Here is a 23,186-nt window from a genome sequence, read left to right on the forward strand (position 1 = left end):
TTTTGCAACATAGACTGTATGTTTTTGCACACATAAGGATGACAGAGAGCAAGCAATGTAATACAAAGTAACATATTTTATTAATAGAATGTAACAATGCAGAATACAACTTAACATAATGTGCATAAGGAAGTGGAAGACAGATTTTTGGTTTCACTGTCTTATACACACACTATATATATATATATATATAAAAAGTGTCATAAATAACAATAAACATTTGTATTCCCTATCACACCCGTGACTGCATGGTTTTTTGAAAGTACATCAGCAGGGTCACCATTTCATTCTCCGTGAGATTGGACCTGAGGAATAAATAAGTAAATGAATAAGGGTTCAGTAGCACACATTGTGAATAAAGAGAGAAAGAAGATGTGTATGGAGCACCTTGGATGTCAGCCATCCTCCTGCGAGCTCGAGGCAGAGTGACGTCCAGTCTCAAGGTGGAGTCTTGAGTTCTCAGCACTTCCTCCAGCCTGCACTGCTCCTCGTCCTCCTGGTGGATCAACAGATGGCGGGTCAACAAAACCAGTTGAGGGTTTCATTTTCCAGAACGGTGCTTCAATTTCAAAAGCATCTTGAGATTTATTAAAATAAAACCTGTGTTGGAGTTTGCTGACGTTTCCTCCTGCCTACGGGCGTGTTCGGGCTTTCTGCGCCGCTCTTCTGTCGCTCCCTCTCCCTCTGCAGGAGGACGGCCTGCCGGGTGGTCCTGTACTCCAGGGAAAAGTCGCTGATGGTTTTGCAGAAGTCCTCCGCTTTGGTGTCCCTCACCATTGCTCGGGAGTAGCCTAGGAATAAGAGGAAAGAGTGGAACCTGGAGGAGCAAACAGAAAGTTGTAGTCAAGAAGTTAAACAACAATAAGAGGGACGACTTTTGCCCTCAGGCTCAAACATTGTATAAGGAACAGATGGCACAAAGCAACTTAAAGCACCACATCAAGCAGGACTTTGCACCAAAAACATCAACAAAATGAAATAAACCGTGCACACCTGTTGATGACCCGGCGATGGACGGCTCTCAAGACCTTCAGCCTCTCCTCGCACTCTTTCAAAATCCACGGCAGCCGGTGACGGAGCGAGCCCTCTGCCGACGGGGCCTCATCTCCTCCTCCTCTCCTCTTCACCTTCCCTCCTTTCCTCTTCTCCTCTGCCTTGTCCAAAATCTTAAGCTGCTCCCATGATGCTTTGCACAGGGCCTCCAGCTGGGTGAGGTTGGACTGGACTAGGGAGTAGTCGAACTGCAGAGAAGAGAGAGAGACGGGACGTTTTCTGCATTTTGAAGTGGATCCACAGCGGGAATCACGGTTCCTTTTTTTTTACTTCTTACTCAAATGCACACTCAAAAAAACAAACCTTGCCAGCTTTAGTGACGGCAGTGATGTCGGAGTGGAGGTCAGTGGAATGCGGGTAGAGCTGCAGCAGCAGCACGCAGACGTGGAGCAGCAGCGGCTGGCGGGTGTGTGTATCCCTCACCTGGGACAGCTTCCCCAGGTAACTCAGCTCAAAACCCCGGGCCTGGGCACGATACAATCGAGTAGAATTTAGGTGGAAAGATACAAAAAAAAGAAGCCTTTTATTAAAGATAAGGAATGAAGATTGGGGTGACTCACCTTGCATCCATTGAGAAAGTTGCCAATCGCTAACACCGTCGCTAGAATGCATCTGAAGGTCTGGCTGGCAGCGAGCTGCTCCATGGCCAACTTCAGATGGAAGAGAGGCTCCGCGATTTCCTGTCGCGAGGAGGACAATGTGATGATTCATGCACAGAGTATAGGTGAGCCATCACATCCATGTGTTATTTTTAGTCTGCGTGACATGGTTTGGTGGATGGAAGTCATCACGGTACTGCAGGTTTCTACAGGATTGTGACGGTGGACGTTTTTGATGATGTAGCTTGTGTGGGTGGCATCATGCTAGTCCCGCTCACGCTAACTACCTTGATTTAGTTTTTATTTCTCATGCAAGTGTAGCAGTTTGCCAGATGTCGAGTGAATCACTTTTGCATCATTTACTCCAGTGTTTCCCAAACTTTTTTAAATGACAAACCACCGCGACCCAATTCTTCTCTACAAATCGCGAGAAGAGCGAATTTGTGCGTAAATGAACGTTGCAAACTATTTATACAGCCATTTTTGCATCGTCTTATATCATCTTGAATACATAAAACATCATTTTTAAGAGATTTCAGTTGAATAAAACACAGCTTTGTTGTATGCATGCGTTATTGAAACCATATACACACGTTAAATACTTATTCTCAATGTTATATGTAGGCCACACTTATCAGAACAATACGAACATTCAGGCTCCCTCATGTGGCCCAAAAGTGTACTGCAGATACAAATGTTAAATAACTAAAAGACTATTTGCGACCCAAATAAAAACTTCTACGTCCCAGACCCTGTGGGTCCAGACCAAGTGTTTGCAAATTGCAAAGCAGAGCATCTTTATGAACATACTGTTGATTAATAATCCATTAGTCTCCATCACACATTCAACTTTCACTTACCCTCTCTAAGGAGTCGTAGTCCAGAGCGAAGGCCCACAGCTGAAGCCTGGAGTTCAGATGTGGGATTTCCCCCAAAGTGAGCAGGCAGAGCTCGGCGGGGGCCAGAGGGGAGTGGGGGTTCTGGGCCTTGGCCTCCTTGATCAGACGCAGCTCCACTTCTGTCGGGATTAGCGCTTTGAGCCGCTGTTTTAGAAGGGAAAGTGGGAAGAGATGAACTGTTCAGTAGCTGTGTCTGTCCTCATGTGCATCCTGCTCAGGTTTCACTTCGGTGAGGGCAACAAATTGCGTATCCAACAAAAAAGACAAACTGTAAAGGTTTAAGCAAATGGCGAAGCTCAAACTCTCACGAGCTCTGCTGTACCTGAACGTCCTCTCTGTCCAGCACGCCGCTGTCCATGCTGTAGATAGCCGGGGGGAGGAGGCGGGGAGGGGGCAGGCTGCTCAGGGCGATGGTGACGATGTTGCTCCTCTTCATCCCCAACACTGAGACCGACGGCTGCTTCTGTAGCGGGATAAAGAGAAGGATATGAGACAGTTAAGTCAAGACGCTATACATATAAGTACTTCTGTAAGCGCGTTTAGGGCTACATTTGTCCTATTGAAGAAGTATTTGACAGTCAAATTTGTAAATTGTTCATAAAATTATGATTTGAAGCCCTGTATTCCACCATATTTGATCAATCGGTACACAAATTACATCTGGATGGGGGCATGATAGAAAGAAATGTTTGGTACTCTAATACTTGACTTTTTTTCCAGCTTCCATAAACATTGTTTCTCAAAATTTCCCCAAAGTTCACATTGCCTACGTTGCTTACAGTTCCTCTATAAATCCGTTGCTGCAAAAACACATCGGTTAGCACAATCTCGCTGACGAGCCATCGGTCTCACCTGCCTCCCAGAAGCCACGTTAAAACTGCTGCTACTGCCCTTAGACTCAAACAGGTGCCCCAGACGGTTTGTGTCCAAATGGACAGGCTCAAGTCCGGCCCAAATCGTCCGAGCCCCGAAGCGCGTCATTCGGGGAAGGGGAGTCAAACTCTGCAACTCCTTCCAGTGGAGCCTCAAGGTGCGGCCTTTGATGGTCGCGCCCTTGTGGGAGGCCGAGGGCAAAGGCGGGGCGAGCGGAGGAGGTGGGGGAGGAAGAGGAGGGGGTCCCGGAGGGGCTTGGGGACACACCGATGATTTGCCGGTCGAGCCGGCTCCCTCGTCCTCTTCACCGTCTTCCTCGTCCCAGAGGTCTGAGAAATCCAAAGTGTCGAGGCAGAGACGGGCAGCTGGTTTCAGGAACGACCGGTCGAAATCCCAAGTTTGGGGGTCATCCCTGGTTTGGTCCGACTCCTTCATTGGTCGGTCAGAGCGGTCCGTGAAGTTCTGTTGGTGTTCAGCTGCATTGCCCTGACAAACCAGGCTATAATTTCTGTTTTGTGCTTGAGGAAAAAGCATGCTCCTTCCTCATATTAGATAAGAACGAGGCCTGTTTTTGGATCCGATCACATTGAGGGCATATTTGCTCTCGTCCTTATGTTCCTGAACTTGATCCTTTCCTTGTCTCAGACACAGTGGATGCACGTGGACGCTCAGCTTCACTTGTCGACCACGGAGGCTCATAACTCACGCGACCAAATCACAATCTTTGAGCCGCCTTCGGGTTGTCCTCCCCAGCACCGTGGCCTGCAATTGCCTCTGGCGCAGCGTTTGTTCTTCAAGTCTAGAATGACGAGTCTGATGCTCCGATCCAAAAGTGCACGGTGACCTCGGAGTTCACATGAGTTTTGGATGGTTTGTTCTGGTCCTGCATCCAACTCTGATGGGAAAATTCAAGCAACGCCTCCAGAAAATCCAAGCGAAGCTTCTGCAGCTATGCCTTGGCTTTCATCTCTCTCATTCTCTTTCTGTAAATGACAGCGAGTGAGAGTTTTGGAGAGCAAAGAAAAGCGAGAGAGAGGGAGAGAGGGAGAGAGGTGCATTCGTCCATTGGTGCATTGCTCTTGGCTTATTTGAGTTGCACCCTTTCCCTTAATTTCCTTATCGAGCCTGCATCTCCTGTTTGTATTGCTACTTGTGTAGACACAAACGTCTCTATCTGCCTCTTAAGATCTGTTACTTCCCTCCTCCCCTGCCTCCCCCCCCTTCTCCCCCGCCAACGCATAAAAGAGCACGACTGACCACATCTCGCCGTGCGTCCCTCTTTTTTGTATGACCTGCAACTTTGTGGATGACACATCGAAGACAAGCGGCACATTTTCGGTGTGTTTGCACGCACACGTGGTCCTAAATAGATCATTATGCAGCCTGACGGAGTGATTAGGGACAGCAGTGCATGAGGACCATCATGGGCAACTTTGTAAAAAGAAATAAATATTTACATGCAGTTCAGCGATTGCAAAAAACATCCCAGCCTGGGTGAAATAAAAGCGTCTGCAGTCCCATATACAGTATAGAGTTACAGTGTATGTTCACAGGGGTCATTTGCATGGTCGACATGCAGCTGTAATGAGGAATCCCTCCCTCGGACCATTAGGTCGGCCCCAATTACACTTTATCTCGCTCAGTGGCCCTGCTGTCTGGAGTCGGGAACGGGGCTCCTGGGACATTTAGGCCAGAATGAGCTCTATTTGGAAAAGCTCTTTTTAGTATTTATTTATCGACAGTGATTTAAAGCCCTTTCAAGGATTTAGAAAGTAAATCTTTTTTTTGCATCTAATTTTTGTCATTTCTGCAGGTTTTTTTGTGTGTGTACTTCTTGCTTATGACAATCAATATGTCTTCAACTGGATTTGATGATCCACTATGACACCATCTCAACTCTCTTAGCTGGACAGCATTTCGGTGTTGATGTGGCGCAGCTACTGAAACAGACAGATTTCCCACGGGGACAGACATTTCCGGGTGATTTCCTGTGATAGAACTGGCCTGGGACTGTCTGTGTGTGTGTGTGTGTGGTAGTGGTTGTGTATACAAATGTGTGCTTCTCTTTTCATGTGTTCCTCTCTCTGAATGTAGTTCAACTCTCTCAGCGTCTTTGCAGCACACGATAAAGATCAGGGCAAAAAAAACGACACGTAATCACACCCAGTTTGCTTTGAGAACGTTTACATCTTCTAGGTTGTGAGGGTCGGGGACCACAGCTCGGATTTAGAGCTAGGACTCATATTTATGAAATCCTAATAAATAAAAAGGAATAGTCACTGGCCTGGGCTGTTTGGTGAGATTGAGGTGGATTAGATGACCTTTTATGTGTGCAAATACGGATGACTTGATTTCATCAAGTTTCTGAATTAATTACAAAATATGAGCTGAGCTCAGAGCAATAATTCAATTCAAACACACACACACACACTTTTGAATGTGCAGCATTTTAAGCAACTAAACGTCTCATTTTCCTGAAAGACAATTACAATGCCGGTGTACCACACTGCTCTGCACCACACATTTATTGCAACAATGCAGTGGCGGTTGTGAGTTTGTGAGCACTGGTATGATCATAGGCTCCCTCCTTTGGACCTGATGATTGGCAGGTTCACAAAACCACTTTCAGATCATGAACCAGGAGGGAGAACCCTGCCAGAGATACGAGGAGACCAAAAAAAACTAGCTTTTCTGAAAGTTTGCCAGGCTGGATTACCAATTGTAAGATAAATGTTGTGAATAAGCAGAACTAAAACAACTAACGTAAGAAAAAGGACCCCACTGGTACGATATTGACTGTACGATTTTTTACAATGTATTCATTGCTGTTTGCCTAGGCCAGTTTATATCCAACCGATTACCCAAGATGCATAATGCTCTTTATATATGGATCTGAATGTGGGAGAATAAAGCACTGTATTTGTGCTTCGATTTTGTTGAAGCCATAGAACACGAGGTGGTGCCACCACCTGAATAAAGGGATATAGACAAATAGTATACGGTATATTCAAGCCCACACGTGTTGTTTGGCTTTCTTAAATACTGCCTTTTATTTCGAAAGTCCCAAACGGAAGTCCCCGCCGTATTCCGCGCGCTCCCGCGATTGCTCTGGGTACATTCGGCATCCCGGTGGGCGCGCGCCACACCGGACCTCAGCCGCCTGTCATCGCTCGAGCTGACATCAAACACACACACACACACACACACACACGGGAGGATCTGCTGCCACAATGTCAAACATTCGCAGGCAGCGCGAGCTCACGGCTTCCCCGCGCCACAATGAGAAGCGTCGCCGCGTTCTGCTGCTCATCCTCTAAATGCAGAAGTCCATTCACTTTTTTATGGCTTTATTCCAATGTTCCTGCACAGGATGCGCATGAGGTAAAAAATGGGTTACTCTGTTCTATTTTATATTTCACTCTATTTTATATTTGAAATAAGTTATTTTTCTCTGTATATTTATAATTGTATGTGTTTGAATATCATCAGACAACATTGACAGCATCTTTCTTCCTCCCCCCCCTCGCGTCTTTATCTGAAAAGTTGTCCGGATCTAACATTGACTGTCGTAGGCTATTACGTAACGGGAGTGCGGACAGATGTTCCAGTGAGGTTGCTTGCGTAAAGACGGCATCATCTGTACACCACTGTAACACCAGATTCAAAAAAAGAAAATCTAATTTCTAGAATTAAAGCTAAAAAAATATATAGCAATATTAGCCTATATTATCAATGAAAAACATAAACAGATATAGATAATAAATTAGAATAACTCACATAAAAAACACAAGGCAATATTATTAGATCATCATGACATGGTTGCACAGATAATATTGAATATTATCGCCTTTCACTACGATCACAATTTCAGCTCAGACGTTGAAACCTGCTGTTACTGAGCTGTTCATGCGCTGCAGCAGGTCTACGTGAACCGGGTCGGAGGCCATGCTGCGGACGGAATCTGAGCCCCACGGCCTCTTCTCCTCCGGAGAGACGTCCGACAATGACTGTGAGGTGAGGTCATTCATTTACACCCGGTACATATGCAAGCGGCCTAATCACATTTGTGTGGCCTGCAATTGACACAAAGTTACATTTCTACCTTAAATAAGTAATCAGATGATGATACAATACGTTGGACTCCAACATCTGGCAGACGGACGGCATACCGTCATGTATTTTGATTATTGCTCTGATGTTCTTTGACTGAATCACGTGGATTCATCAGCCTTCGTAGCTCAGACGTCAATGGCGGTGCCAGTCAACTCCTCCACTTTTGAGCAGTTTGAAATGCGAGTGGGTGGAAAAGGTTGAAAGCCAGAAGCCGTATCACTGAGCCACTGAAAGGAATGTCCAAGCTCTTATATCAAACTTGTGTCCGTCCACCTTGTGTTAATAATATGCAGTTGTGTATCCTCTCCGTCTTTGTCTCAGATGGGGGCGAGTTGCGGAGAGGTGGATGTAGTGTGTCTGTGCGAGGCCGGTCCCTGTACGCTTTATTCTGAAGCACACACGCCCACGCCGGTGAGTGCTCAGGCTCGCCACTTAAGAGTCCGTGGCTGTCGCTCAGTGATGTTTCTTCATCTGTAATCGCGCTCTAAATATACACCTTTCACCTCGACCCATCTACTGCTGTCTGTGTGCGCTTTACAATGTGTTTTGAAAAAGGTACTGTTCAATTCTTTCAATCATTATCTCCTTTGTTTTCTGCTCTCAGGACACACTGCTGTGTGAGCACTGTGGGAAAAACAGGGTAATGATGACCAGGCACTCTGAGGGATACGGCACAGAGGTAACGTGTGGCCTGTGTGCGCCTCGTCTCCGACAAAATGATGTTCCCACACAACAAAACTGCATTTTAAATAGGTTTCGTGGGAAATGTACTTTCTTGTGGGTTATGTTTGCTTTTCACGCATCAGTAGTAATTTCACATAACCAAGTAGTATTTTTGTCATACCGTGATGTTTTTTTTAATTAAACCTAACTACTTTGGTTGCTTGAACCCAACAAAGCAGTTTTGGACAACCAGGCGAAAATACTTTTTCCTTTAAACTCATGAGAGTGAAGTTAATTCGTATACAGGAACGTAAGTTTGTGGGAGACAGGGTTGGTGTGTGTGTGTGTTTCTTTCTGACAGGCGTGTGCATGCACATATTTATGTCACTTGAATGTGTCTGACCTGCATGTGTCATAGATTTGATATTTATGTTGCCTTATTTTTTTTTAGCAGGCAGCTGTTTTGTATACGTTTGTCCGCTTCAAGGTTTCAGCATGTGGGGAAAACCCAGCGAGACATTTGGAAACAGAGGAATGACATAATTTATGTTCCAATCTAACTACCTTTAGAAGACACAATATTGTTCATGGAAGCCATGTTATTAGCTTCGTTTTTTTTATTTATTTAAAGGAATAGTGCAACATTTTGGGATATACTCTGCTTCAAGAGTAAGGTGAGAAGATCAAAGACACTCTTTTAATACACATTAAACAAAGGAGATATGATTAGTGAGCTTTAGAGGTGCTGGTACGTAGATTTGTGTTAACCTTTTGACACAGGCGAGCTAGTTTCAAGTCTTTGTGCTAAGCTAAGCTCACCGTCTTCTAGTTGCAGCTAAAAAAAAGAATAAAGGGCATATTTCTTTAAATCGTCTAAACTATGAGGGTAAAATGAAGGCGTAATGTAGAGCCCTCAGATGTTTCCATGAACAAAATGTAGCGTTCATAGTACTACTTTTAGGTAAATAACTTGTTTAAATTGTTCAATAATATATGTATAATGTGTAGAGTTTTAGGCTTACCAAAGTGATACTTTTTTTAATAATTCATAACTACTTCTCAAATGTTAAGTGTAATCGAAACACAAAGCAGTCGTTGAATTTTGAGGACATAAAATAAGGCTATATTTCTAAAATTGTGTTTTTTTTATGTTCACAGTACTATCAAAGTAAGATCAGTAGGAAGCAACCAGCAGATTAGGTGTCTGAGTTTATTAGTCATGTGTAGAGGTGTCAGCTGATTCACACATAATAATAATAATAATAATGGTGATAATAAAGAGTGACGCACGACCACACAAATGCCAAGTGTCGCTGCGTTTGGTTTACAAATAGTGGCGGCCGGTGATGATTCACTTGGGGCTCATCTGTGTTTCATCCAAGGACTACAAAATAAAAGCCTCATACAATAACGTGGGGGTTGCATTTATAAAAAGGCTCGAAAACAACGTCACGAGCATATTATATTTGTCTGTTTTTCCCACGTTTTTGTATTTGATTAAATATCTAATTTGTTTCACTCCTCTGCAGGAGGAGTGCGTATTGTCTGACCCTCAGGGGGAGAGTGACGCAGACGCTGATATAGAGGACACAGATTGCAGGTTCGCTGTGCACCAAAACACTCACGTACACGAGCATATAACTCGCACGCAGCACCGTTTCCTCTGACCTTGTGCCTTCAACCCGGTTGGTTCAGACTCCAGGAGCCAGGTGCTCTCCAGCGAATCAGCTCGCGGAGGCGCAAGCGTCCGCGGGTGGCGCGCCAAGACACCACCGAGAGCGAGGACGACGGCGGGCGAAGCCACAGGTCGCACCGCTGGAACCTCAGGCTCAGTCCCGACAGAGCGCACAGCAGGACCATACTGGAGGTAGAAAACACTTACCGGAAGAAACTGAATTTCTATCAGTCTATACTTGTACATTATTTTGTCAAACATATTGTCCGCACCACACTGACCCCCGCCTCTTTGTCCTCCAGGAGAGCGTGTCACAGGTCAGGCCACTGGTCATCTGCCGGCCAAACGCGGAGAGGCCGGAGGAGCTTCCCCGAGGCTCCAAACGTCTGACGTCTTTGTGGCCGTCTTCCCTCTCTCTCCCGCTCGCCCTCTTCCTCCTCCTGCTGCTGCCTCTCTCCCTCTCCCTCGTCATCGTTATCGTGTCTCTCCTTCGACCGTGGGCCAGCGCTTGACCCGACACTTCTGTTTCAAGAGGATAGTTTCATTACAAAAACCCACAGTGCAGTGGGTGGCGCAACAAACAGAAATGATGCTGGTTTACAGAGGATAGTAAGTTAGCTATGTTTTTAACAGACATAACCACCCATATTTATTTATTTTTCCTCCGAGAATACGCAGATTTTAAACCTTATTATAACCAGAGAGGCACAGGTTCAAATACATTCACTCTCTGTACATTCAGAATCTCTTCACGACGGAAAGAACGACATAAACTCAGCCCTCGCTATTGCCTCATGAAATCTCACCTTCTGTCTCGCTTTCTCACCCCCTCGTTTGTAAAAATAGACCTCGACTCGTCTCACTCCTTATTCTAATGAGCCACAGGAGTGATACGCAGGGGGGGAAAGGTTCCAGGGGCTTCACGGGTACATTCAAAACGTAATAAAATAAAATAAAAACGGGCTCAGTGGGAATATTAGAAAAAGACAATGCTGCTGAACTATGCAAGGAAGAAGTCTCCTATTTCTTTGGCACCGTCGTCACCTTTTTGGGCCCCGTCCCTTTTGTCTTTGGAAAACAGGGAGTTTAAAATAGAGCATGACCCAATTGACAAAGCAATAGCAGAAGAGATCTGATACAGCTCATGATCTGGCAGTACATGTGTTGGTTTAATGAGTAGATTACATTGTGTATACTCTTACTTGTTGCAGACGCATTTACAAAAAAAGATGGATACTTCTTCCTCTTTTTCTTCTTCTTCTTCTTGGACTTGTGTGTTTTCAGTGAAATAAACAGACCTCACAATAAAGTGAGCTTTTGAATTATGTTTAAGCAATTTAAACACAGTCTTACAGTTGTTTACTATTATGTTGAATAATGATATTTATGTTTTATCTATATATATATGAATTATTATTTAAGAAGAAAATTGAGCTCGACAATCAGTCACGCTACTCATTCCAAGCTGAAATAGTTGGAATAAAAGCCGTGGCTTTTTCTGTATTGTATGTTATATATTATGTGTTTTTTTGTATGTTTCCAAAGTTGGGATTTTTTCCACAGTTGCTTGCATCCTTGTAGAGAAATGTTCATTCCCAATTAAGATCAGGTTGTACTCATCAGTATGAGTCAATCCGATTCATGTTTAGCAACGTTTTTTCTTCTTCTATCTTTCAGCCAGCTGTATTGCCCGTCTTAAATGTATCTCCGTGTGTGTGTGTGTGTTCACTTTTGTGTTTCATGGAGTCATAGAGGTTCAATAAAACTAGATTGTATTTTGACAAGAAACAGCTTCCTCGTTGTAAATATCAGCCGTTTGTACGGGACTATGTCTTAGCTGGTTGCCTGCCTCATAACACAAATTGTTGTTTCTCTTAACAAACACAAAATGCCACAATGACGCACACACAGACTACCAAGATGAACAAAATACCAGCACGCTGTCCCAGCTTTAGGCTGATTTGATTACCTTCAGTCAGGCAAGCCCCCCCCCCCCCCCCCCCCCCCAGTGTTTATGCTAAGCTAAGCTAACCAGCTGTAGCTTCACGCTACCAGTACAAATGTGGGCGTTCACCGGCTTTCATTTCAGAGTAAAAAAGTGTTGATAGAGGTTTAAAAACAAACAAAACAGTGAAAGCTTTGATAAGAGAAGACAATGCTTCATCTGCTGCTATTAAGACGAAGATTATAAAGAGGAATCGGCCTCTTCTTGTCCCAGCAGTGTGTGCTGCTCTTGAAGAAGAGGGCCTGAGGAGGACGGTCCCATAACAAGGGTATGTGCGTGTAGCCATGGTAACAATCAGGACTTCAGAGGAAACAGACTTTTCATAAGTAGATCGTGAGCTGATGCTGCCCAGAGCGAAGCACTCACTGTGGGCGATAATGTGCCCACCACAACATCTGCAGTGTTAAACACGTTTAGGTTGTTAATGGAAGTCCCTCTCTTTCTATGTGACACTTCAGAATGTCTCAAAATGTCAAATGTGCAGCTTAAGTCCTCAATTTATTTAAATACATTCAACTTCTCCTTTTTGCGTAGGGTTGAATAATAACCTGACTCACTTGACTGCTTGTTTAAGCCTCTGCGTGTGCGTGTGTGTTGCCTCACATGTGAACGACTGTGAAAAGACCAGAGTCATTGCGTCCTCAGGTAGGAGTGTGTTGCCCACCAGTTTCATTTTCCAACTCGCCCACTCACAGTGCTTCAACTTCAAAGCATCTCAATAAAAAAGGAAAAAAAAAAAAAAAAAAACTCACCCTGTGTCGATACAATTGAAGAGCTCTTATTTCAGAGCATTTAGAGGCCCGAGGTTAAAGACAAGATCTTTAAATTTGGGAACATGGACTTGTGCTGTTCCTTAATGCTGGGCCACCCAAAGTGTAGCCTGGTTGCAGACCTCTGAATTGTATCTTAGATGTATTCACCGATTACAGCTGTTTCCATCAGTTGGAGAATAAAAAATGGGAACATTAGCTACATTCATGAAAAACAGCAACAGAAAAATGTTAGTTGTCAACTTAGTGGCTCCTAGTCAACTGAAATTGACTCGCTACTGATTGGTTGATGCAAAACAAAAATAATCAGCCAACGTTTGGTTGCTAATATGACCTGTTAAAGAGCAAAAGAGGTATGAAATGCAAACGACACACAATTAAGAATGCTAAAAGGTAACATTGACATATATTCCAGATTTACACAACAGTAAAGTTGTCACTAGTTTGAGAACTAGGCAGTAGTTAATGGTGCAATACAGGATTCTAATATAACAGCAGACAACTTTTCGCAATGCCTCTTTCTTTAATAAAAACTTAGGAAGGACTTAAACTGTTGTGAATTTACAGGTATGATGCAACCCAATGTCAACAGTGTGGTGCAATGCAAGGAGAGAGGCTATGTATGAGGATCCATTGCCAGCTATTGCACTTGTGATCCGTGAGACTATATTTCAAGTCAAGGTGACAGTGTGACCCAGCTGTTTGCTTACTCCGTCACAAAGGGCAACAGATGTAAATGGAGTTGTTTTGGCCTCCTTCGTCCCCTGACTTCTCTCTATCCTTGACCCAGATTCCACTGGTCTTGGATGTGGAGAAGCAATGTGATCCCACTTGTGACCCTCGGGGCATTTATTACTAATCTCAGGGACATATGGTCCACAATGAAGATGCCAAGACCCCAAAGACCACAGACATTGTGGTTCAGACGGGGAGAAATCCAGCTGCCTCTATAGATCATTCCCTCTTTTATCACTTGCTTGGGTCAAATCTTTACAGTATAACTTCAGAACTGATCACAACAGGAATAGGCTGCAAAGTGGAATCAATAAAAAGCAATTAACTGCATGGCCTGTAAATGTACTGTGCATGATACATTATATAAAAAGTACAAATTGAGGAAACAAAAGGTGGAACAAAATAATGTGGTAAAGCAAATGAAACCTGACACATAACATTACATTATAGTGCATAAACCCGTCACAAACCTTTGTCGGGTCTCAGACATGGCATCCCAAAATGTCAAGGATTTACATTGCCTCGTGATATAGTACTCTGAATATAGCAACTTCTTTGGTTATAAGAGGATTCATGGATTAACATGCCGCGCTCAACCATGGAACACATGCAGGAGGAGGGCGAGGCAGGACAGGAACAAACACACAACAGAGCTGGTGTCTGCAGCTGGGTGAAGAGGTGAAGCAGTTTGCAACAATAACAGTAGCATCCAAAGAGTGGATCACTACGGCACGTACAGGAGTTTCTCAGCGCATTGTTCCTCATAAACCGTTCAAGAAGTAAGTGATCTGTAATCTTTGTGTGAATGTCTTGAGGGATTTCAAGGAACAGCTCAAATCAGAGTGATACTGTACAGTATGGCAGTAGAAGCTAATCAATGCCTCCAGGGCTTGATTGAGTGGAGAAGAGAGAGGCTGGAGAAGAGGAGATGGAGGGAGAAGTTGAGTCTGTGGGTTAGAGTAAAGGCGAGCGAAGAGGAGGAAGAAGAAGAAGAAGAAGAAGTGGCAGGGGATGCGGGCTGTGAGGAAGAAGAAGTGTGTGAAGGCAAGGAAGGGGAAGAAAATGAAGTAGGTGAGAAGGCAGAAGAAGAGCAGCAAGAAAAAGAGTTTGAGAGGGTGGGGAAAAAAGTAGAGGAGCTTGAGGAAGCCGGGGTAGAGGGAGAGGATAAGGTGGCAGCAATCAGGGAAGAGGAGCAGGAGCATATTGGGCAATATCACCCTGCAGAGCAATCAAGAAAACACATGAAAAGAACTGAGGATGAGAACATTCAGCAAAACCAAGAAAGTGCGAGGCGAGAGCGCAGAACAGTCAATGAAGAAGAACACTTGTCTGATTCAGTGGAATCCTATAATGAAGATTCTGAGTTGACGGGATCAGAGGATGGATTAAACAACTTTGACAGAGTAAAATCTGAAGCGAGTGCTGTTGAGAAACAATATAAGGATCCTGTGGAACTGGAAGATCCTGATGAAAAATCATGGAGGAATGAAAATAGCATCCCAGGAACGTGGACTTCTAAGGAAAGAAAAGAAGCTGAAGATGACTATGATCAGTTGAGAGATGAGAAAAAAGCAATTGTAGAATCTCAGACAACTCAAGAAGAAGGGTCTCAAATTGATCGCAATGAGCTTCAAAGGGAAGAGGAAGAGTCTACGGATGATGAGGAAGCAGAACATTTGACGGACGAAGAAGCAGACGGCAATGACGAAGACACGGTTAAGATTTACTGCAACGATGATTATCGCACAGACGTATTCCGCACCTTGACAGAGTTCAGGGACTCCTCCCTTCTCACTGACCTTACTTTGAGCACAAAGGATGGGAAGAGTTTCCACGTACACTCCGTTGTCCTCGCTGCGGTCAGCCTCTGTATCCGAGAAAGACTTAGTAGAAGTAGTGTAGATAATGAGAGAGTTAATGAGAGAAAAGATGCCAGTGTAGGAGTCCAGAGGTGGACAGTGTCTCTGGGTCCAGAGGTAGATCAGGTTGGATTGAAGGCAGTTGTGGATTTCGCCTACACTGGACTCATATCATGTTTGAACCAGACCACGTGGCACCAGATTAAGGCTGCGGCTCAAACGCTGGGCGCCCTTAGGGTGCTGGATCTCTGCAAAGAGGAAGAGGAAAAGTCCACAAAGACTGGAGGGCAGGGGAAAGACAACATGATCTCGGCTGCAGAACAAATGAAGATCAGTCTTCAGTCCATCAAACAGCTGAGGATGGAAAGAGTGGGCTGTGATGTCATTCTGGAAGCTCTCGGCGGATCGCTTCATGGTGAGTAGAACAACGATGACGTACGCATGTGTGCACACTCAGCTTGTCAAGCTATGCAAGGGCATTAACCATCCAACCAAAGATCACCAATGCAACCAAAACAGTTTGACTTTCCATATCTGTGTGCTTTTACTGAGTTTAAAACACGACCAGAACATTTAGGTGTCCTCACTATCCACGCCAACCCTTTACCTAAGTTACTATAACCAACCGAGGAGGCATTCGGCTGATAATCACTGGTTAACACGGCCGCACGATAAACTGAAACTCCTTTTGCTCTGAAACAATCGTAATCCTGAAAGAATTCTGTAAAATTTGAGGCAGCTGAGGATTGATTCTGACAACCGAAATTTTGATTCTGCTAACAGTTGTTATTCAACGTTTAAGGCATGTTAACTCGTCTGTATGGCTAATGCAAAATGACAATTCCATTGCCAACACATTTTTTAGTTTTGAAAAGTAATAATAGCAGCCACTTTAGAAGCCACGATCCGTCGATCCCTGCATGGTTTCCCCAACTGTTATCAGGTGATAGGGTTTCTAAATCAAATATACAATTGCAGAATGAAAGCTGAGCTTTACAGTTTTAGAGGAATATTCATTCATAGCTTTGGTATCTTAATTCTGAAGGATTTCTTGGAATTTCTTTTTACCTCTGCAGAGGTCAGGTTTTCAGTCCCATTGTGGTCTTTTTATTTGCAAGATATTTAACAAACTCCTCAAAAGAGGTATTATTTTTGATGGAACAATAGATCACAGATTTACATTTTTTGTTATGAATTGTGTTGTTTTCACCCAATGCTCACATACTGCGAGTTGTAGATGATAAACGTAAATCCCATACGCATCAGTCTGGATTACAGTGGGTCTATATACTGTTCTCATTATCATCCTCCCTTCAGTCCACAGAGTCATCCTGGCTGTGTGCAGTGACTACTTCCGTGGCATGTTCACCTCGGGGATGAAGGAGTCCCATCAGCCTTTTGTGACCCTTCCCTTCCTTTTGGCATCAGAGCTGGAGGCTCTGATTGACTGCTCCTACAGCGGGACTATCCCCATCAGCTGGAAGTGTGTCTTCGAGATCACGAGCATCACTCTCCAGCTCCAGTACCAGCCTGCCCTCTCCTTGTGCCTCAACTTTCTGCATCAAGAAATAAATCCTCACTCCTGTCTGGATGTGGCATCTTTTGCGGAGGCCTACGAGATGGCGCAGCTTCTTGAAGTCGCAGACGATTTTGTTCTGCGGCAGTTTCAGAAAGTGGCTAGTTTCTCAAAGTTCAAGGACCTGCCAGTCAAAAAGCTCCTGAAGTACTTAAATAGTCACTCACTCTGTGTATCATCTGAGCTTGTTGTGTTCAAAGCAGTGGCAGCATGGATCCAAGCAAAACCCCGAAAAAGGCTGAAGCTCGCTAAAGAACTAATGAAAACCATCCACTTCCCCCTGATGACGTTCGAGGAATTCAAAGAGGTCCAATCGCTGAACATGTGGTCCGATCGCAGCCTGGCAGAGCTCTATGAAGCAGTTTTAGAGGATTTCTGCTCCAATGAGAGTCACTGCCGGATCTATCTCCCGAAAGAGAGTCTGGTCTTGATTGGAGGCGACCAGATCTCTGAAGACCTGAGTAGCCGCTGCATCAGCAGAGAACTCTGGTTTGTTAATTCCCTGAGGAACCATACAGGGATAAAAAAGGCCATGGAGTGGAGAAAGTTGGGAGAGATGCCAGAGTCAGCAAGGTACAGTCATGAGGTGGCTGTCGTCAAAGGACAACTATACGTGTTTGGAGGGAAGAAGTACTATGGCATCAGCGACACCCTGAGTTCTGGTTACAGGTGAGAGAGATGATGATTACAGTTTTAAAGTCATGTCTCAATTACTCATATTTTTCCAATTCAAACATATATGTAGGTATGACCCCCTTCAAAACAGCTGGGAGAGAATGGCCGAATTGCAGGAAAAGAGATGTTCTTTCTCTGTGGCTGTGCTGGATGGACAGATATATGCCATTGGCGGACATTGTGACCCTGAATATATAGAGAGTGTGGAACGATACTGCCCCACTGGAAACTCCTGGAGGTACGTTGGAAGGGATATTGATTTTTCAAAATAAAGTGCATTTGCTATATGTATCAAGCATTGATTTCTCAGGCATACTTCACTCTATCAAAGCCAAAAGACTGCTGACGTGTTGTGATATGATTTGGGAGAGTTTAGGCCTTCGTGTGCATCATTTCAAATCAATAAAAGTGCTTTTTAGGCCCAAAAAAAAAAGGCAAACCTGAAAATGTTCAATTTGAGCTGTGTGTAACATTCGTTTCAGCATTTACCAGTAACATATACAATGATATGTACACATATTAACAAAGCTCACATTTACTTGTGTTATTTTGCCATTTAAATTATTCAAATAGACCTTGTAGTTAGAGATTTACACTCTCTAGAGTTTGGGTATGGCATTTTCGAGGAGAGGTCTCAAAATAGGCCGAGGGTTTAAGAGGTTAATGCTAAGTAAATAAATTACAGAATCCTAGCCTAACACAAAAATGACCATAAACAATTTAACGTTTGGTTTCGGCAACAATACTACTCCATAAGGTTTAGGCCACAAAACCTATTGGCTAGGTTTAGGATAGAAAACCTCACGGTTTGGGTTAAATTAACTATGTTCCGTAATTTCTTACGTTGTGTGTAAATGACTTACCGCTGACTTGCTTTTTCACACGTGACACGGACATCAGCCTCCTGGGTGAGGGGAGTCGGTTGAGCATGCCCTGGTGAGAAAAGGACAGAAATGCTAAAATAACTAAGTTTTAATAGCAACAGTATTTTGACTAACTGGCGAAGGGGTGGCTTGAGGCGACCTTAAATAGTGCGGACAATTTGAATCAGCTGAGGGGTAATCAGGGGAATGCAATGCAGCTGGTGCTAAGACAATCCAATGAATTGTCTATTTAACATAACCGATTAAAAAAAAAAAACTTTACAGCTTTATGGAGCGTATCGTTTAGGCAGAACTTAGATTAGCTGTTTCACACATATTGACTGCAGCTGTTTGGCTACCAGCTGAATGGTAATGTTCAATCATATTCATACAGTTTTACAGCACAGTCATTATAACCTGATACTTCTCATTTGATATAAATGTGCAATTATGTTAAGTTTGATGCGTCAGACTGTACAAAATATATACTTTCAGATATTTTTAGGGTAAAAAATTTAATTAATTGCAATAACATAATGTGGATGTGTATTTTGGATGTTTTCTCTGCATTAGTCTAATAGACGATTGGTTATGGAGGCAAAATAACCCCACAGTTTTTGCCTGTTCCACCTTAAAAAAATCTCTTCTCCTTCAGCTTCACGTGGCCCTTGGATCTGCCTCTGGCTGGCCATGTGGCAAAAGTTTTACAAGGCCGGATCTTTGTCTCAGGAGGGCTGAGCAGCAACTGCCAATGTCTTTCATCCATGTTTCTATACCGCCCAGAGACGGGAAGCTCTTATTTGGCAAACATGGCGAAGCCCCGAGCTCGTCACTGCATGGAGACCCTGGGCGAACGTCTCTACGTAGCAGGTGGAGTCACCGTGGACGACAGCGTGTGCACTGTTGACCAGCTAGCTTGCGAGGTGTACGATCCAGTGGCCGACTCCTGGACTGCCATCGCGTCTCTGCCAGTGCCACATGTGGGAGCAGGAGGCGCGGTTCTGGAGGGGAAGTTTTACGTGCTGGGTGGATACAGCCAGGACGACTACAGTGACACTGGGATAGTCCATCGGTATGATCCCACCACACAGAGATGGGAGAACATGGGCAACATGCCCGGGCCGAACAATGACATACGAGCCTCTGTGCTGTGTTTGCCACCAGATGTCCGCTTGTAAAGCACAGTGACATATACATGTCATTATATGTTAAGTTTAATGTTACGTATTGCATTAACAGTGGTATTATTGTAATTTAAAAAAAAAAAAACATTCTTCCATTGTCCATCTGTTTGACATCTGGATGAAGGTGAATTTATCTTACACAGTACATTAAGTAAACCTTTAGGCATGCAAAAGGTAGAATACCAATCTAATGTAGAGCGTTTTTAGTGCTATGTATTTAAATTAACTGTACCGTATTCAAAAGGCCCTGTGATGAAATGTACTAGCCTGGGATGGGATGAGAGTTATTTCCGTAACAAAACATAGACTCAAAATATATTTACACCAACTACCGCAATCACAAACTATGAACACAGGATGGAGCTGCTCCCTCCGGTCATACTTTTAGTGTGAGGCCAGTGAACACGTTAGTCATTGCAGAAGGTGCAGAGAGCTGCTTTTGGTCACCAGACACAGGAAGAGAGACACTGTAAGAAGTTTGTTTTTTGTATCTGAGGTCCACACATTTATTTTTGCATTCAAATTTATTTCGAAAATGACAAACATGCATGAGTTCTTCAGATTTCTCAATGAGCTTTTATTTTAATTTCGGAGAGGATAAACTTTGTCATTTTCACATGCTTTAGGAGAGTGATTTCACAGTTTTGTTTGCATAAGCATCTCTCCTCGGTGTAAAAGCACAGTGCAATGCATTGTGTCTAATCACTTACACAGGGAAGACAAGAAAACCACTGAAGGTCGTCTGTCCGTTCAAGTTGTCGAACACTCTGCCGTTATCCCACAGTTCCATGTGCACCTTATCACCAGCAGCCAGTTGCAGAGCGACAGCGTTACTGCTGCTGTCCGAGCCGTCGGCTGAAGGGCCATCGTAGGTTGAAATCTGGAGTGCGCCGTTTTTCATTAACATGGCCCCCATGACGTGAGTGTTGTAGCCATAGGTGCTGAAGCTGAAGAAGTAGAGACCGCCCACTGGCGCTGTGAAGATTCCTGTGACGGAGCGAAGAGAAGCAGATGAAAGATGAGTTACTCGAATTACAAACAGCCAAGTGGTTGGAGCCAATGACTGGCCCTATCAATTTAGATTTGACTGGTGTTGCTTAGAGTGAACCATTTCACATTACACTCGGTCATTTAACCCTTTGTTAATATGAAATAAAGAATCAGCACTGGGAAACACTGGAGACCCGAGTCAAACGGCATCAGCAAATTCTTCTCTTTGTTTGTTCTTGTTTGAAATACCAGAAGCTGATGTGTGAGTTTCACCGCCTTAGGACATTTAAGGTCTACAAGTAGACTTTTCTTTGCCAAACCATTAGAAAAAATGTAAATAAATATATATTTTCTACAAGCCCATGGACACACACATGACGTAAAGAGTGCACAGTACCTGTACTTTGGTCATAACCATTGCCGGTGTTTGAGAAGACCCTTTTGTAAATCAGAGCCTTGTCTGTGCAGGGTCCTTTGTAAATCTCCCCAAAGTTTGCCAAAGAAGCCGAGAACGCGATCTGAGGGGCACCTGTGTACAGTTACATAGAGAAATGAACGTGAAATATGTAATGGTTTGGTATATAATTGAAGATTGGCAACACAGAAACCTAAATGTTAAAAGGCTGATCATCTCACCTTTAGCACTACTCTGTTTCAGCCTATCGATCTCCTCCTCTGTTGCATTCAGTCTTGTTTTCAGGCCTGTACAAGTTTAAAAAAAATAAAATAGAGTGAAATAGAATATATACATGACTCAGAATTTTGGGTGGTATGATATATGTGTAAATAGTTCATCATCACAAACATTACCTTCGTTCTCTTTCTTCAGTCTGTCCACTTCAGCTTTCTGTCCCGTCAGCTCGTCTACAGTCGCGTTGAGCCCGGCAGCCAGAGCTTCAACATCATTCTGCAGTCTTTCTACATGTTTAAGTTTGTCCTCCAAGTTCTTGATTAATTCCACTTTATCTCTCAGCCACTCGTCAATATCCATGTCGCCTCTCTGTCCAAACGCCGGCTCCACAAACAAGAGTCCCAGCAGGGTCAGCAGAAGCAAAGCCCTGAACTCCATTTCCATTTATCTGTAAATTTCTAGTCTCTTGGATGTTTTCCTCGCAGCTTGTGGAGGGATGGTTTTTTCCACAGAGGCTTATATACCCGCTCTCCTCGCTGAGAGGGGTCGTCGGATGTCGGTGAGTGAGCAGTGTCGAGGCCCTCGGCGACCACAGTTCTAATCGTGTCCCAACAAGCCTGGAAGGATTCTGTGAGCGGGTTTGCCAGTAAAATATCAACAGGGAATGTGACAGACATCATATAACCAATGGATAATAAATTACAACTGATAATGTTATTCCAAAGTGAAATTAATCCTATTATCTTTATCACATAGTTCAGTTTGAGACTATGTTGAGACGGAGGCGTGTGTGCAACCAGCTCATGTTCCTCATTCTTTAGACCGCCGACAAAGCGTTGCACTGTTTTTCTTGTTCCATTGTGATTATCCAGACTAAACTGTAGTGTATTATTAGATTATTGGCCTGTTTGTATCACATCATTATTTGCCTGAAGACAAAGTCTTATGTGCACTCTTTTTTATTACACACAATTATGAATGAATGAATGATTTTGCTCTCGATTGTTTTAGATCATCTCTTTCAGGCTTTTCTCTGCTGCATTATGTCTCTAGTCTTGTCAAATCATGCGCATTGGCCTCCATTAAAAGTGCACTAAACAGGGTTCAGAATGGGATTTCTTTGTTTGAGCACCGCATGACATAATAAATATGTTAAAACCACAGACTCCTATCCATTTCTTGATAGTGTGTAATGCTGTATAGCGTAAACAAAAACATGTCAACCAAAAACCAAATGGGTGTCTCAGGCAGGAGACAGGGACCAACTGAGGCTAAAAAGGGTTTTTGAAAGAATGCACTGCCACAAAGGGCCCATGTGTTGCCAGTGACTCTGCTGATGACTCTTTGCCACGCCCAACTAAAAAAAGCCAAAAGGGAGCAGCCACACGAGACTGGCACAGGAATCATAACTTTGCAGACTGGTGAAGTAAAGAACCTGAACCTATCTCTGAAGATGGTCACCATGGTGGTTTTTCTTCTGGCTTTTGTTGGAGCGGCATCTTCAGAACTCCCACACAGATGGAGGTGTGACCCGGAGAAAGGACAAGAGACGCCGACTCTTTGCTCAAATTACAAAAACATTTTACACCTCGAAGATGTTCAGACAAAACTTGAAGAGAACCAAATGCTGCTGCGAGAGAGGATTGACGCTATGGAAGGTAGGACCAGACTGCAGCTTGATTCTGCAAACCGCAACATTAGTCCGCTTGAAAGGTTAGTGACGAACGTTTCAAACGCACAAAAGGACCTAGAAGAGATGGCGTCACAAACTGAGATGGAATTGATAGATGCAAAGACAAAGCTGGAGGAACAGGAAGATGACATTGCCAGCCTGAAGAGAGAAGTTGGAGAACTGGTCAATCACGGGGAGAGTCGGGGGAAACGTCAGTGAGATTGAGGAGAGACTTGATACAACAGAGGCAGTTAAGAGAGAGAAAAGAGAAACTTGAAAATCTGGAGTCAGAAAATGGGGCTGCGTTCAATGCCACACAAAAACTGCTGAATCTATACAAGAAGGAACTCT

At 43.9% G+C, this 23,186-nt stretch overlaps 3 protein-coding genes across 3 annotated transcripts; 1 reads left to right on the forward strand and 2 right to left on the reverse strand.

Moving 5' to 3' along the window:
* Nucleotides 1-250: 250 nt before the first annotated feature.
* On the reverse strand, nucleotides 251-18,415 carry LOC306714764 (FH1/FH2 domain-containing protein 1). The gene is made up of 9 exons (XM_079184894.1): nucleotides 18,359-18,415; nucleotides 2,874-3,014; nucleotides 2,513-2,695; nucleotides 1,614-1,733; nucleotides 1,357-1,518; nucleotides 994-1,241; nucleotides 601-817; nucleotides 388-496; nucleotides 251-305 (listed from the first exon to the last, which is right to left on the reverse strand). The coding sequence occupies exons 2-9, from the start codon at nucleotides 2,985-2,987 to the stop codon at nucleotides 277-279; spliced, it is 1,182 nt and encodes a 393-aa protein (XP_079041020.1). The 5' UTR covers nucleotides 2,988-3,014; nucleotides 18,359-18,415; the 3' UTR covers nucleotides 251-276.
* Nucleotides 13,998-19,546, forward strand: LOC306714753 (kelch-like protein 33). The gene is made up of 4 exons (XM_079184881.1): nucleotides 13,998-15,659; nucleotides 16,562-17,489; nucleotides 17,566-17,733; nucleotides 19,014-19,546. Exons 1-4 carry the CDS (start codon nucleotides 14,243-14,245, stop codon nucleotides 19,534-19,536), a joined length of 3,036 nt encoding a protein of 1,011 aa, XP_079041007.1. The 5' UTR covers nucleotides 13,998-14,242; the 3' UTR covers nucleotides 19,537-19,546.
* Nucleotides 19,547-20,245: 699 nt separating this feature from the next.
* cbln11 (cerebellin 11) lies at nucleotides 20,246-22,132 on the reverse strand. Its single transcript, XM_079184906.1, has 4 exons — nucleotides 21,343-22,132; nucleotides 21,169-21,234; nucleotides 20,930-21,061; nucleotides 20,246-20,529 (listed from the first exon to the last, which is right to left on the reverse strand). The coding sequence occupies exons 1-4, from the start codon at nucleotides 21,605-21,607 to the stop codon at nucleotides 20,249-20,251; spliced, it is 744 nt and encodes a 247-aa protein (XP_079041032.1). The 5' UTR covers nucleotides 21,608-22,132; the 3' UTR covers nucleotides 20,246-20,248.
* Nucleotides 22,133-23,186: the final 1,054 nt, after the last annotated feature.

Source organism: Pholis gunnellus (genome assembly GCF_910591455.1).
Source record: "Pholis gunnellus genome assembly, chromosome: 23".
NCBI classification, from domain to species: Eukaryota; Metazoa; Chordata; class Actinopteri; order Perciformes; family Pholidae; genus Pholis; species Pholis gunnellus.